Source organism: Gordionus sp. m RMFG-2023, chromosome 2, assembly GCF_954871325.1.
Source record: "Gordionus sp. m RMFG-2023 chromosome 2, tfGorSpeb1-WG-v2, whole genome shotgun sequence".
NCBI lineage: Eukaryota > Metazoa > Nematomorpha > Gordioida > Chordodea > Parachordodidae > Gordionus > Gordionus sp. m RMFG-2023.
In genome coordinates this window covers 19,275,829-19,291,248 of record NC_088776.1, presented here as the reverse complement: position 1 = coordinate 19,291,248, position 15,420 = coordinate 19,275,829, and the positions used below count along the sequence as shown (strand labels likewise).

Sequence of the window (15,420 nt, the reverse complement as noted above, 5' to 3'; positions counted from 1 at the left end):
GACACATGACCTGTTCACATGACAGGGCAGACGTCAAATCTCTGATTTTATTTTATTTATGATTGGAATATTTTAGATGTGGACTAATTTATGTATATGTGATTGTAATTTTCATCTTGTATGACATCATTTTTGGAAAAGAGAACCAATGTCTGTTAATTATTCTCAGCAACTCTCCCCATATCCTAACAAAGGGAAATGTGGAGCTAGGGAGGTAATATATCTCTTAAATAATGCATAATAAAACATTATTAGTTATCATATTACTATATATTTAATTATTTTATATGATTTAATAAAAGCTCTTTGATAAACAAAATGACCTTCTCACAAAGTCTAATTTATTAAGTGAAATGTTGAAGAATTCACCCTATACAGTGTTTCTTACTGGAGCTGGAATTAGTACTTCTTGTGGAATACCTGATTTTAGGTTGCTTTCATTTATTTTATGCTTAAATATTTTTGGTTTTATATATTACAAAGTAGTTATGAATATCAACAGTTTAGTTTATACTATCACACAGCTTAGTCCTTTAACACTTTTTTGGTTTGGAACATTTTTATTTTTAAATTAATTTAAAATCTATTGAAAGGATAAAGTATTCTGTGTAATTTTAACAAAAAGCATATGTATAAAATTATGACTATTTATTATTTCTGTCAGCTTTTTCTTAAACATTTTGCATATTAAGATTAACGCACCATAACCCAGCCATATTACCTGGGGAAGGGGGGGGTGTGATATGATATAAAATTTTAATTGAAATTAAAGGCAGCAAGGAGCTATAAGTGAGTTGTTAAAAAAGCCTGATTTGAGTTGATTAAAGATGGCCTGATTAAGATTTAGTCAAATTATATTATGTAATCTCAAGTTTGGCAAATAGAGTTCCATACATTATATTATTTTGGGTTAATTCTTAATTGGGCCATTTTTTTAAATCAATCCAATCAGGCTTTATAACAACATTACTATGGAGGTGCACTTTAGGAAAAGTCCATCTTGCCCATATGTTAAACGTTAATTTAAAAGTAGCACAATAGTTATTTGCCAAAAGGTAGCATGCTGTTTTACTTATCAAAAAAAACTATTAGCTACCATTTTTAAAAGTAACCAGGTACTTAGGCTACTTTATAGAAGAAATTTTACAAATAAAATTGTTTTATCTTTTACTTATAATATAAATGAATATATAAAAATAAACATTTATAAAGATTTGCAAAAGTATTTCAATATTATAAAAGAATTTATATTAAAGAATGACTAAAAATAATTTTCTTGTCATAAATATATTCCAACAAAAATTTTTTTTACCAGGAAGGTGTTTTAATCATAAAAATAAATGATGGATTATCAACTAAAGACATTGAAATGCATCAAATATAAAATTGTTAATGACTATCACTGTGTTTTAAAAAGAATGTCTACTAGGATTAATCATTGTGGTTTGAATTAAGGTCATCTTTGGGGCTTTGTCACCTAAATTTTTTTCTATCTCCTTGAAATTGTTGGCATGAACATTCTTAAAAATACTATAGAATTTAAAAATAAATAATACCTTATGGTGTTTTTATGGGCATAACTGCGAGATTAATTATGATATAACCTTCATTTGAACTCCTAAATTTATAGGCAACTTTTGTTTTTCCATTAAGTTTAAAATATTTTTGAAATTTTAGAAAAGGATGATACAGATATTTATGTTTTTAAGATTATCATCCATTGTAATTTCGTTAATATTATTTTGTGTATGACTCACATTATTTACTTAGACATTTTAAATATTTTATACCAGTTGCTTTGGATTTGTAATACAGCTTTGAAAATTTATATGCCAAAATTAAATAATAAAATATAAAAAGTACTGATGTAGTACCTGGTTTTTAAAATAAGTAGCACACTATCAGCTATTTGCTACCAAAAAAGTACACTTTACGATAGTGCACCACTTTCACAACTCTGGTGCTAGACTTGACACGTGACATATATTAAGGAACAAATTAAAGATGTGTAATTTTTAAGTACCATACTTCAAAAAAGTAGAATCCATGTTTAATTCATTTTCAAATTGTATCCAAAAAACACTAATTTTTTAATTAGAGGACCTAAGGGTATATGGACACTCGAAAATAAAGGGGAAAGCTGCAAAACGGATATTACCTTCGATCAAGCTGAGCCTTCCTTAACCCACAAAGCTATCACCAAATTAGGTTAATTAATAATAATAATTCAAATAAGTATATTTTTTTAATTTTAAAATAATGCAAAACTTTGAATATAATATAATCAGAGTTAGTCAGTACTGCAAATACTTATATTATATTTAAGATTTAAGGACCTTTAGGGTCATTCCATGTCAAATGAGCAAATAAATGAGATTATCGGCCGACTCCCTTCTATTTTTTAAAATTTGGTAAGCCTCCTAACTTTTATATTTTTGGAGATATTAGGGTTCAAAATGCCAAAAGTGACGTATTTTTAGCATTATCTGCCTTCATTCAATTAAGCTTATCTTAAAAAATATATAATTGTAATAACAAATTTAATATCAAAATTCTTACAAAATCAATATTACTTACAAAGATTATACTTTTAGATATTTTGTTTTTTTCAATTTCCGACCATTTTATTTAATATATCGTCAGTCTAGAATTGGAGTGCTCCACTCGACATTTTGAAAATTTTTGAGTTAGAAGTGGGCAAACTTATTTATTCCGAATATATATATATATAAATAAAAACTAGATTAAAAAATATTAATTTTTGCCAAAGTTATAGCTGTCAAAATTGATCAATATTTCCTATATTTGATTTTAAACTTTAATGTTGATTTTCTCAATTTAAAACATTTAAACAAGTGGAGCACTCCAATTCTAGGCCGACGATATAAGAACTAAAAACAATTTTTTGGAAATACGATCTTCAAAATATTTAGTAGACACTAGACTCTTCCTTTATATTTATTAAAAAAAATCTAGGACACGGCCAGCTTCATTCTCAAAATCGATGTAAATGAGAATAATGTATAAAATTATATATTAATCAGTTTTTAATGGTTTTTTTCTGAATTTTTTGATATAATTTAAAGGATTATTCTTGAATATGAAAAGAACAATAAATGGGAGTTTCTATCAATTATAGAAATTGTCTATCGATAAAAAAAGTTCAATTTACTACATTATTTATAATTTATTATAAAATTTTATGCCCATATAACATATATTTAATGAATACTAATAAAATATGCTCAACCATGTTTAGAATTATTGAATATATTAATTCTTGTGTATTTCATGTATGACGCCAAAATTTATCAAATTTTTCGCTACTTTTTAAAATAATTTGATATTTTTAAAATATTACAAATAATATTAATATTATTATGAAATTATATACAAAATAAAAATATTATAAACATATAATAACCCAAAACAATAAAAGCATTGGATCTGATTTCTAAAGCCGATTTTTTTTTACTTAATATCGTCATAGCCCTATTTGAAAAAAATAATAAATGAACACAAAAATTTTAAATTAATGATCATTCGGTCAAATTTATCCAATTTAACCAAAGATGATGTTGCCCTTTAAAAAATACAAATATTTATAATTTGTATTTCACATCAATTATCCTGTTATATGGGCAAATCTAATAATTGTCCTGGGTTAAAACATTTACACGAACAAATAGAAATATTATTTCATTCTAAGGACATCGAATTTATAACATACAAACAATGACTCTCCATAGATAGAACCATTCCTGAAAATCACCAAGCCAGTAGGTGAATTTATCAATGCCTTTTATTATTTCATTCTTTTATTTCAGCGTAACAATCGTTGTATCAAAACCATCTAAAATTGACCTAGACGAAGGCCAATATTTAATTTTATGTGATTTTTCAGAAAACTATGGCATACTTCAAACCAGGGTTGTGCATTTGACCGGTCAAATACGTTTCGGTCAATTGACCGGTCAAATACGGTCAAATTCAAATATATGTTTTTTTAAGTTAATATTTGAATATTTAAGTTAATATTTGAATATAATAGTAAGATGAATCTATATTATTAATTTTTTAAATACATTGTCATTAAATAACTAACATTTAGCTATCCGTAGCATATTCTTGTTCTGATTCATATTCAATATTATTATTTTCTTTAATATTTTTTAATCAATTTTCCTGATGTCTTAGATCTTCAATCGATTTCTATTTTTATAAGAATATTAACCCAAATCTACCTATTTCTTTCAAAAGAAGAAGTAGAACTAGGAATTATTAATCTCTTAATGAGCATGGTGGGCAAAGTTTAATCTATTAACTTGAGGTCGGAATTGATTGTTTTTGGAAATTACTACTTTCCTAATTCGCTATATTAAACATGCTGTTTTTGCTTTTGAAATTAATTATATCACTTAAAATATTTTGGTCATCACTATCTTGTAAAATAGCTAATTCTAGAATTATATCACATACTTCATTAAATTCACTATTAGTGAGATTCTCATATTGATATTGTTGACCCAAAAAATAAGCAAGCATTGTGATCAATTTGACCATATTTGACCAGGTCAAATACTCCTCCGGTCAATTGACTGAATTTGACTGGTCAATTGACCGACTTGCTAACCCTGCTTCAAACTATAGCTTTATACTTCAGAATGAAGTTCAAAATTATCATTGGAATAGGGCTCATTCCACTGTTCACCCTTTTGTTATTTACTATAAAGATGATTTTGCCAATATTTGTTGCCTAAATAATATCCGAATCTTTATAATATAACACAATAGCAGTACATTATTATCAAAAAACATTGGTAAATTTTTTAATGAATAAATTTTGTATGCCAATAAATTTTTTTGTTGTTCTGATGGATCCGCTTTACAGTATAAAATTGGAAATATTTTATTAATATTTGTCATCACGAGAGGGATTTTGTGGTACAGGCTGAATTATATTTTTCTGCTATAGCACACGGGAAAAGTGCTTGTGATGGGATTGGTGGCACTGTTAAAATATTAGTCGATAAAACAAGTTTATAAAAACCTTATTCAAAGCAAATAACAATATCATATGAATTGTACGAATTCTCTAAAGATAATATTAATGGAATTTGAATATATGACTCAAAAAATTTATGATGACGAAGAACTATTAATCAGAAAAATTTTCAAAATCTAGACCGATACCTGGTACAGAAAATTACATCGTGATTCCGACAGATCACCAATGTAGAAGTAAAATGTATTCTAATTCAATAGGAAGCACTATAGAATATTTTTCATATATTGATGAAAGTATAATCTTGGGAGCAGGATACATAACGTGTCTTTATGATTTTAATTGGTAGTAGCCTTTGTTTTAGTAAAAAGCAGATGAAATATTATGTATATAAAGTTTTTACACCCATCCGGACCCACTAATTGCTTTATATTTCCAAGTAGAGACGATACTTTTTGCTTGCTTGTCATATCTTAACATTAGTTTCATCGTTAACTGCTACTGGCCGTAGTTATACATTATCGTCATTAGAAAGTAAATGCACTAAGAATCTTTTAAAAGTGAGATATATGGAAATTTTTACTATATCAATTATTTTTAATATTTAGGGCGCCATATATGAAATGCACAAGATTCTGATTCAATTATTCAATAACTCTAAGCTTGGATGAACATATTTTATTAATGTTCATTATATGTCTATGTTGTATGGGTAAATAATTTTATAATAAATTATAAATAATGTAATAAAATGAATTTCATTAATTGATTGAAACCCACATTTATTGTTATTTTAACTTTCAAGATGAATAATTTTTTAAATTATATCAAATAGTTCAAGAAAAACAATTAAAAATTGTTTAATATATAATTTTATATTTATACACTTTTCGAATCATTTTATCGATTTTGATAATAAAGCTTGCCGCGTCCCGGACCAATTTTTTTAATAAATATAAAGGAAGTGTCTAGTAATGTCCATTAAATTTTTTGTAAAAATCGAATTTTTTTATCATATAATCTTTGTTAATTTTGTAAATTTGTTATTTAGAATTATATAGTTTTTAAGATATACTTAATTAAATGAAGGCAGATAATTGTAAAAATACGTCATTTTTGTCACTTTAAACCTTAATATCTCCAAAAATATAAATGTTAGGAGGGTAAAATTTTGGCTATTTCTTAGCAACCTTTCTTTGATTACCAAATTTTATAAAAATTAAAGAAGGGGTCGGCTGAATCGTGAATGATTTGTAATGAAATGACCTTTATTTCCTTGACAAAAGATACAGATATTTTTGGCTAAAAAAATTTTCGAGGCTGACATTTTTTGCAAAAATTCTTAGTGAGCCGGGCATTTCAGACCTCTATTTCATATATTCACTTTTAACCTTATACATTGATTATTCCATTAAATTATCTTTCTTTTCTTCCTATCTTTATATTTTGAAAACTACTATTTTATATTGTGTAGTGTGGAATTGCTTGGTTGGGTCGAATTAGCATAATTTTTGGTTGGGTTTTTGGTCGAAAAAATGAACAAACCAAAGCAACCAAATTGGTCGACCTGATCGGCCAAATCCATCGCCCTATTTTCACATCAATATTTACCAACAAAAAAATATGATATTTAATTTTTTATATATATAATATTATGAAAATGGATTTGTTTATTTGATGTTTTTTAATAAAAAAAATGATATGCTGCCAAATTGTAATATCATTTTAACAATAAATGTGTGATTTTCACGGCCAAAATTTTAAGCAAAAAATCATAGTTCATTTGATAAGAATTTAAAATCTTCTTTGTAAATAATCTTTTTTGTGAAATTCTTATGTGAATTTTAATATAAATACACAATGTTTTAGGTGAATGAAATCTTTTATAGTTTTTTTTATCGTTTTTTTGAAATTATTTTTTAAGTATATTAAAAGAAGTGGTTATTTCTAAATAATTTATTTTCAAATATTTACAACAAACTTTTTTATGTTATTTATAAGATCTTTTTAAGGATAATATTTTAATGTGATAATTGTCATAATATTATTTTTTTAACATTTTTGAAATTTTTTGGCACAAAAGGGTAAAAATAAAATTTATATTATAAAGATGATATATTATAAATTGAATGAAGATGTTCCTTGAATAAATGATAATTATATCTGTATTTTTAAGATAGATTTTTTTGACGTTAATGGGCAAAATTAATTGTAAACATGTTTAATCAGTAAGATGTACCCTAGAAAATTGACAATTGTCATAATCGTTAAAGTTTTTTGTCGCAAATTGGAAAAAATGAATATTGCGAACATGTTTATATAAAACTTCAGTTAATATGTATCCTTAATAGGTGACAATTGTCATAATCGTTATTTTTAAAGTTTTTTGATTTTTTTGACTCAAATTGTCAAAAATAATGTAGCAAGCATGTGTAAATAAATTTTCAGGGAAGATGTGCCCTAGATAAGTGACAATTGTCATAATCATTAATTTTAAAATTTATTGAATTTTTTTGTCGCAATTGGAAATAATTAATATTGCAAACATATTTAAATAAAACTTCAGTTAAGTATCCTGGATAAGTGACAATTGTCATAATCGTTATTTTTAAAGTTTTTTGATTTTTTTGAAGCAAATTGGCAAAAATAAATGTAGCAAGCATGTTTAAATAAAATTTCAGGGAAGATGTACCTTAAATAAGTGACAAGTGTAATAATCTTTAATTTTTTTGAGAGTACCGACCAGATCATCGACCCGAGCACCATTTAATTCTATTGCGAACTGAATGTGAATATTTTCCTCATGTTCAATTATATTTTGCATAGAGGACGAATATTTCAATATTAGCTTAGAAATTTATATTTAGTATTAGATTATTTTTTCAAAAATTGTTCCTTTCATCGACACCAGCATGGACCGTAGCACTTACTCGAAACAAACTTATTATATTAGTTTATTGTAAATATTTTGCGCAATCATATTTTTATATATATATGATGAATATTTTAATATTAACATGAAAATTAATCATATTTATTTAATAATATATTCCTTTTTTTAAAAAAATATTCTCTTCTTATAATCTATAAATTAAAAATTAGAGACCGAGTAATTCAATTTAATTATTAATATCGAATTAGAAATAATTAACTTCTAAGACCGGGAAATATTTATTATAGGAATTTATCGATTTTTAGATATTTATAATTCATACATATATCATCTAAAAATGAGGGTATTATATCTTTTTTAATAATTTTTGGGATCTCTAAAATTATAAAAATTGGCTGACATAAACCGATTAGATGAGTTGGCTCAGTAGTATACTTAACAACGATATCTTTTGAGTTTTGATATTCATTTTTATTTATAGATAAGGGTCATTAAATTACAAATAAACAAAATATAGACCAATCATAATCACTTGACAAACCACGATATTTTTTTTAACAAAACAATTATTTCTCTTTTAAGGGATAAATGGCGGTCTCCATCGATGCAGGCTGACATCTGCTAAATTGAAAATTTATCATTTTTCTTAAAGGAAATCTTTTAAATATTAATTTAATAAGTATTTATTTCACATTGCATAATATATTTGTTTATTAAGATTAATGTTATTAATTATTATATAAATAAGCGATTTATCAAAAATATTTTATATACTTTTAGAATTGCAATTGAATTGAATTGAATATAAACTATAAATGATCATTATAATATATTTAAATGACATATGTTATGGTATAGTTGAATTATTTTAAACCATTAGTATCTTTGCAGAAGACAAAATTAGATATGATATCGGATCGGCCGATATAAATTTAATATCGGGGATATCGGATCGGCTTCCAAAAAGTTTTTATAAAGATAATTTAAAATATTACAAAAATTTGGCAGATCTACGTACAAAATACTAGTTAGATTTTCTGGAATTTTATTTAATTCTTCTAAATTTATAATTATTTAGCAATATAAATTATATATATTCAATTGTTCACCATAACAAATATAGTATTGTCTTATTAAACGGAGATATCTTATCTAACAAAATTCTGTATTTTTATATTTTCCCAGGTTCAAAATAGACCGGGGATAGTGTTATCACACGTCATTTTCCTTAAATATTAACCATAAAGATATGTAAAGAAAAAAACTACTTTTAAATATTTTGAAAAATTTGCTTAGTTTATTTTTTTAAAACCCCGGTCTCCCTATTAGATTTTTATATTGAAACAATCTAAGGTTTTATATGATTAGATTAGCTTCAGTTTAGTTATTCCACACATAGTCCCCATAAAAAATAGATCTCATGCATACCATAAACTTGAATATAAAATTTATTTAAATATAACAACGACAATATATTTTAAATATGAAAATATAACAAATATATATTTAAATAAATATAATTATATTTATTTATATAATTCGTCTGTTAGATTAAATATTTTGCCATCCCAAGATCTTAAGGCTAGGCATAGTTTGAACGTGTTAGAGGACATCCGATTTCTTTTTTTCATAACCGTATCTCCAGCTTGTGAGAAAACCCGCTCGCAAGGAACAGAAGTAGTTTGTTCCGCCAGAAAATCCCTCTCCATTTGAGAATGGAAATCGTGTCTGGTTTCCTCTCCATCAATCTAAAATATTAACATTTTCTGGACAAACTGGTTCCCCTAAAAATTCATCTATTTCGCTATCAAAAGCACTTAGATTTTTTTTTTCTTGATGTCATAAAATAATTATTAGATATATCATTCAATTTATACTTTTTTAATTCCTGCAAAATTGACACAGATGTCACATTATTGGGATTTTTGTCATCATCAATAAAATTAGAAATTGTCTCACAAGTTGAAGAATAAGTTTCAAATAATTTTTTAAGATCATAAGAAAGAAAGAAAGGAAGAAAGAAAGAAAGGAAGAAAGAAAGTTGCATATAAATATTTTTAGGAATTAAGGATTTTTTTATGCTCGGGTTTAAAAAAGACTCGGCATAATTGACGAAATTAGACATTTTCTCCAAATAGTCATCACATTTAATCAGCATTTTAGATGCTGCCTTATTTATTATTTCATTATTATTTTTTGTAGCTTTTATTAAATTTTCGCGAATAAAATTTAAAAATAATATTGCCATCCCTATAGTTGGCAATTGCGAACTTATTTCACAAGTTATTTTATAAAAAGGGCACAAAAAATCTTCGAGATCTTTTAATAGTTGTCGTAAATCTCTATTTATAACGAACTTATTCTTGCCTAGTGATAATTCACCTAACTCTACAATTGCCTCGATATTCTGTATAAATAAATAACAAAAATTCCTTTTGATATATCTACACGCTGGAATAGCACTCATCTAATGATAGCTGCTGTTAATAAGGTATTATTGCAAAGTATTAAATTTTATATTATTGTATACATTATTTATTGATACAGAATATCGAGGCAATTGTAGAGTTAGGAGAATTATCACTAGGCACGAATAAGTTCGTTATAAATAGAGTACGACAACTATTAAAAGATGAAGATTTTTTGTGCCCTTTTTCTAAAATAACTTAAGAAATAAGTTCGCAATCTGCAACTATAGGGATAGCAATATTATTTTAAATTTTTTTCGCGAAAATTTAATAAAAGCTACAAAAAATAATAATGAAATAATAAATAAGGCAGCATCTAAAATGCTGATTAAATGTGATGACTATTTGGCAAAAATGTATAATTTCGTCAATCATGCCGAGTCTTTTTTAAACCCGAGGATAAAAAAATCCTTAATTCCTAAAAATATTTATATGCAAAATGATTATTTTAATGATCTTAAAAAATTATTTGAAACTTATTCTTCAACTTGCGAGACAATTTCTAATTTTATTGATGATGGCAAATATCCCAATAATCTGACATCTGTGTCAATTTTGCAGGAATAAAAAAGTATAAATTAAATGATATATCTAATAATTATTTTATGACATCAAGAAAAAAATATCTAAGCGGGAGTGCTTTTGAGAGCGAAATTGATGAATATTTAGGGGAACCTTCAATGATGATCAAACAATGCCTAGCCCTATCGTCTTGGGATAGCAAGATATTTAATCTAACAGACGAATTATAAAATAAATATAATTATATTTATTTAAATCAGGGATGTGAACCCTTCGATAAAAAAAAGGGTCCAGGTTCGGGTACAGGAATAAAATTTGAAAAGACCCAGGTCCGGGTTCTGGGAACATAAAAATAATGACTCAAAATAAGATTTTTTTTCATTCATTTATTATTATACTCAATATATACAAATTCATAATTTACAAATGAAAAATTTAAAAATGAAATTAATTTATATTTTAAATGTTTTATTCAATCGCACAATCATTATATTTTCTAAAATATCATCCTTGAGATTTCCACATAAATTAGTCAATATATATTTTACAGATGAAAATTCACGTATACCCTTACCTAAAATAGTTATCTTTATAAAATTATTGTACTTGCGATGCCGCTACAGCCACGAAGATTCTAGATTAGTATATATAATTCGGATATATTGAAGAATTTTTTTCCCAGAATTTTAAAATATTTATATACTTATTTATTCTCTTAACTTCTGAGAACTTTACTATTAAAGATTCAATATGCATTTTTTGATCCTTCTTTCTATCTGATGATAATTTTTTTTTTTTCTCTATTTAAAAGTAAAATTTCAAGATCATTGTTGCTTTCATTATTATTATCACTACTACCAGTAGGTATTGTCGTAGCCTCCAATATATTGTAAATAATGGAGTTTTGAGTATGGCATAGATCCTTAAGATGGTCTTTAGCCATTTGTTTTTGCTCAATACTCAATAAAACTTGATATCGAGGGTCTAGATATATAGAAGCATATACAACACTATTTTGCAAATATTGTTGCTCTCGAATTTTCATGTTTTCTAATATTTCTTATAAAAAGGACTGTAAATTTTTCTAATCTAATCGGCGTATAATTCATATTTTATACAAATCAAATAAACATAATTGTTCTAATTGTAATCTTAATATTGTTATTTTTAAGGGAACTAATACACTACGTCCTTTATTTGGCAACAATCATCTTCCGACAAAATGACTTCACATGCTCCTATAATAAAATCATTACAGAAATCTTTCAAACTTAATAATCGTTCTAGCATCATAAAAATTGAGGACGAACGTGTTGTGCATTATCATTTAAATTAAATTATTATTACACAATTCACTTTAAAAATAATCAACGTGTTTCTCTAACATAGCATATTAAAAAATTTACATAATAAAATATTATTCCTACACTAGTGATATCAATCTCTAAATAAAATGGAAGTCCAGGAAGAAAACTGAAAGAAAAACGCGAAGATAAAATAAATGATTTCACAAAAAAAAGTTTAATAAAATTAAAAAAAATATATGTTATTTTTTTAAAAAAATTTTTTATTTTTAAAAATTTTTATGACACCTAGAACCCTTGGACCCTCCACTTTTAAAAAGGGTCCGGGTTCGGGTTCAGCCAAAATACAAGGGTTCGGGTTCACATCCCTGCTTATATCTGGTTTTTTTTAAGGACTTGCCCAATTCTGAATATAATATACATTCATTTAATACAAAAATTTTATTCAGCTGATAATTTGGTATATACTACTTATAATGTTTCTCAATGAACCAGGCATTTAAAACGCTAAAATGAGGTTGGGGGAGGTAATTATCACCAAGAAACATGTTTAAATTAAAGCCTTCGTTGGAAAAGTTTAGCGATTTATTGTGTTACCGGATCTATCCATCTAGGAGTGTTTAATAATATGAAAGAAAGCTTATTATTTTGGCAGAATTTTGATTAAAAAATTGATATTAATGAAGCATAGTTTAAAAAAATTAAAAATATGATGGGTTAATAATATGGAAGGCTGCTCATTTTTAAGAAATGTTATAAATTTGAAATTGACCTTTTAATAGTAAAATAATAAACGATTTTTTATGAAATCAGGTCCGAGGTCATCCGGCTTAATTACTTTTGCAAAGTAGCATTAGCGTAGTGTTGTTAAAAAGACCGATTCCGGTTGATTTTTTAAAATGGCCCCATTAAGATTTTTTTAGATTACAGATATGTTTATTTGCTAAATCTCGAGGATTACAAAATATTATTTTGGCCAAAATCTTAATCGGATCATTTTTAAAAGTCAACCCATAACAGGCTTTAACAACACTGCATTAGCTTTATCAAAAGGGGGTTCTACTGATTTTAAGCTAATATTAATTTTCCCCAACCATCCTCTAAATAGAATAATATCACTTCAAACCATTTTTAAAAAATATTGTATTTTTTCAAAATAGTGTATAACCAAAATTATTATTTTAAAATGTAATCCAGCCAAAGGCTTTAATGTGGGCGTCTAAATCTATCCAATAAAATTTATGGCGAAAAAGCCACCCAACCAACGTCTTTCTCTTAGTATGAAAATCCTACTTCTATGGAAAGTAGGCCAAACTTACCCTTCAATTTGGGACCCTAAATAAAATCCGAATAACGTTGCTAAATAATATTTTATCGAAGCATATCAAAAATAACTAATACTTTTTTTTAAAATTTTCAGATAAATTAGGTATGATTGAATATTTGATAAGCCAAAATGTCGACGGCTTGCACGTCAAATCTGGGTTTCCTTCCCACAAATTAGCGGAAATACACGGCAATATGTTTGCTAGGCAGTGCCACATATGTAGTAGGCAAGTTTCTTGATTAACCTTATATCTATTCATATCTTCCTCAAAAATTGCGATGATTTTTTATTGTCACTATTTTAGCCAGTGAGACTAATATAACGTAAAAGCTCTCAAGAGACGGTAAATTGAGGCTCTTTTTATATGATTGGGGGGTTTTTAAATAAATATATGGCTAATAAAAATATGCTGTTTATTTAATCGAATCCTATAAAATATAATAGAGAAAAGTTTATTTCTACATTGCTTGATATTAGAACTTTTAATCAATAGTAAATAATTAATCCGATACCTGGACTAGGGCAATTTGCGTTCCATCCTTGTAATAGTGAAAGGACTCCTTTCTATTTTTGTTAAAACACATTCTGGAACGTTCCATTTTATTCTAAAGCATCACATATAAAATCTCCTCAATCAATAAAATCCCTCCATAGAATGTAAATTTTTATGATATTTTTTTATCATTGTATCTGTTATATATTTAAAGATGGTCAGAATTTATTATGGCTTGAACATCATGTACATCGGGCCTTTTTATAATCCCTAACCGAATCCAATTTTTAAAAAATTTTAAGGTTCGATTAAGGTTTTTGCTAATTTTTTGAAAAAGTTAATTCCTCTTTATTTAAATCTATCAAGTATTGTATAATTATACAATTTTTTTAAATTATATAAACATCATATCACATAATTTCTATCAAGGGCATCACTAGATTTTTCAGTTTGATAAAAACCAATATTTTTTATTTTTTTTGGCTTCAATTGTTATTTGAAAAATTTTGAAAGAACTTTCAAATTTTAGATGGGTCGCGAGCTCCCATCCCCTTACACCACTGATTCCTATATTATAAAAAATATTATCGAATTATCTTTATCATTAAAAAGATAATCAATATTTATGACATTGTAATTTATTTGCTTTTGAATAATCTGAATAAAATATTATATACCGATAAAAAATAGTTTTTTGCAATTTTGATTTTGAAATTTTGATTAACATTTAAAACAATTAAATGACGCTTCTGAAGAACCTGACTCGAAACTATTTTTGCCTAACCAACTTTGAACTGAACAGCCTATTTCACCCAGGCCACTTATGTTCTCTCTCTCTCTCTTAAATTATCATCAAATCTAATTTTACTGCTTTTACCTCTGACTTTGTCCCAAGATACAATATAACGTTATATTATGCCACAAGAATACACTACGACTCGATTCTCAACTTTATTAATTGTATCCAGATGTATAAAAAATCTAAGAACTCAGCGCTGACCCTTGTTATAAACCTACCTTCATCACAAAATCAGATATCCACTCTTCATCCCTAGCTCCACCTTTCACTTCAAATATCATTATAAACCTTCAATTTTATTCTATCTTACGTCTTCTCTAGATCGATTAATACCTTATATAGCAACTTTAAAATTGTGATAGGAAAACTATTCCTAGCAGGTATCTTCTCACCCTTTAGAAAATTATTATATAAAAATAGCAAACATCGATTGCCGTTTCTCCTAAAGTCGTTACTGTCTCGATAACAATTTCACTTTGTCCTAAAGTTTTTCGATCATGCTTTCTTTACTATGCTTCTCAGTAGATAAATCTATTCACAATTTTAAGAATATAGTTTATGTACTGTAATACCCACAGCGAAATATCGCTTAAAATATTTTATTTTTAA

At 26.2% G+C, this 15,420-nt stretch overlaps 1 protein-coding gene across 2 annotated transcripts in view; it reads left to right on the top strand.

The window, feature by feature from the left end:
• Positions 1 to 17: 17 nt before the first annotated feature.
• LOC135923111 (NAD-dependent protein deacylase sirtuin-6-like) overlaps positions 18 to 15,420 on the top strand; it is a 30,522-nt gene continuing 15,119 nt past the window's right edge. Inside the window, exons 1-4 of one of the 2 annotated variants that reach the window (XM_065457687.1) lie at positions 18 to 214; positions 303 to 430; positions 2,099 to 2,208; positions 13,613 to 13,745. In XM_065457687.1, the coding sequence (XP_065313759.1) occupies positions 149 to 214; positions 303 to 430; positions 2,099 to 2,208; positions 13,613 to 13,745 (437 nt within the window). In that variant the 5' untranslated portion in view covers positions 18 to 148. The remainder of the gene's footprint in view (positions 215 to 302; positions 431 to 2,098; positions 2,209 to 13,612; positions 13,746 to 15,420) is intronic. The other variant, XM_065457688.1, reaches the window with a different exon arrangement.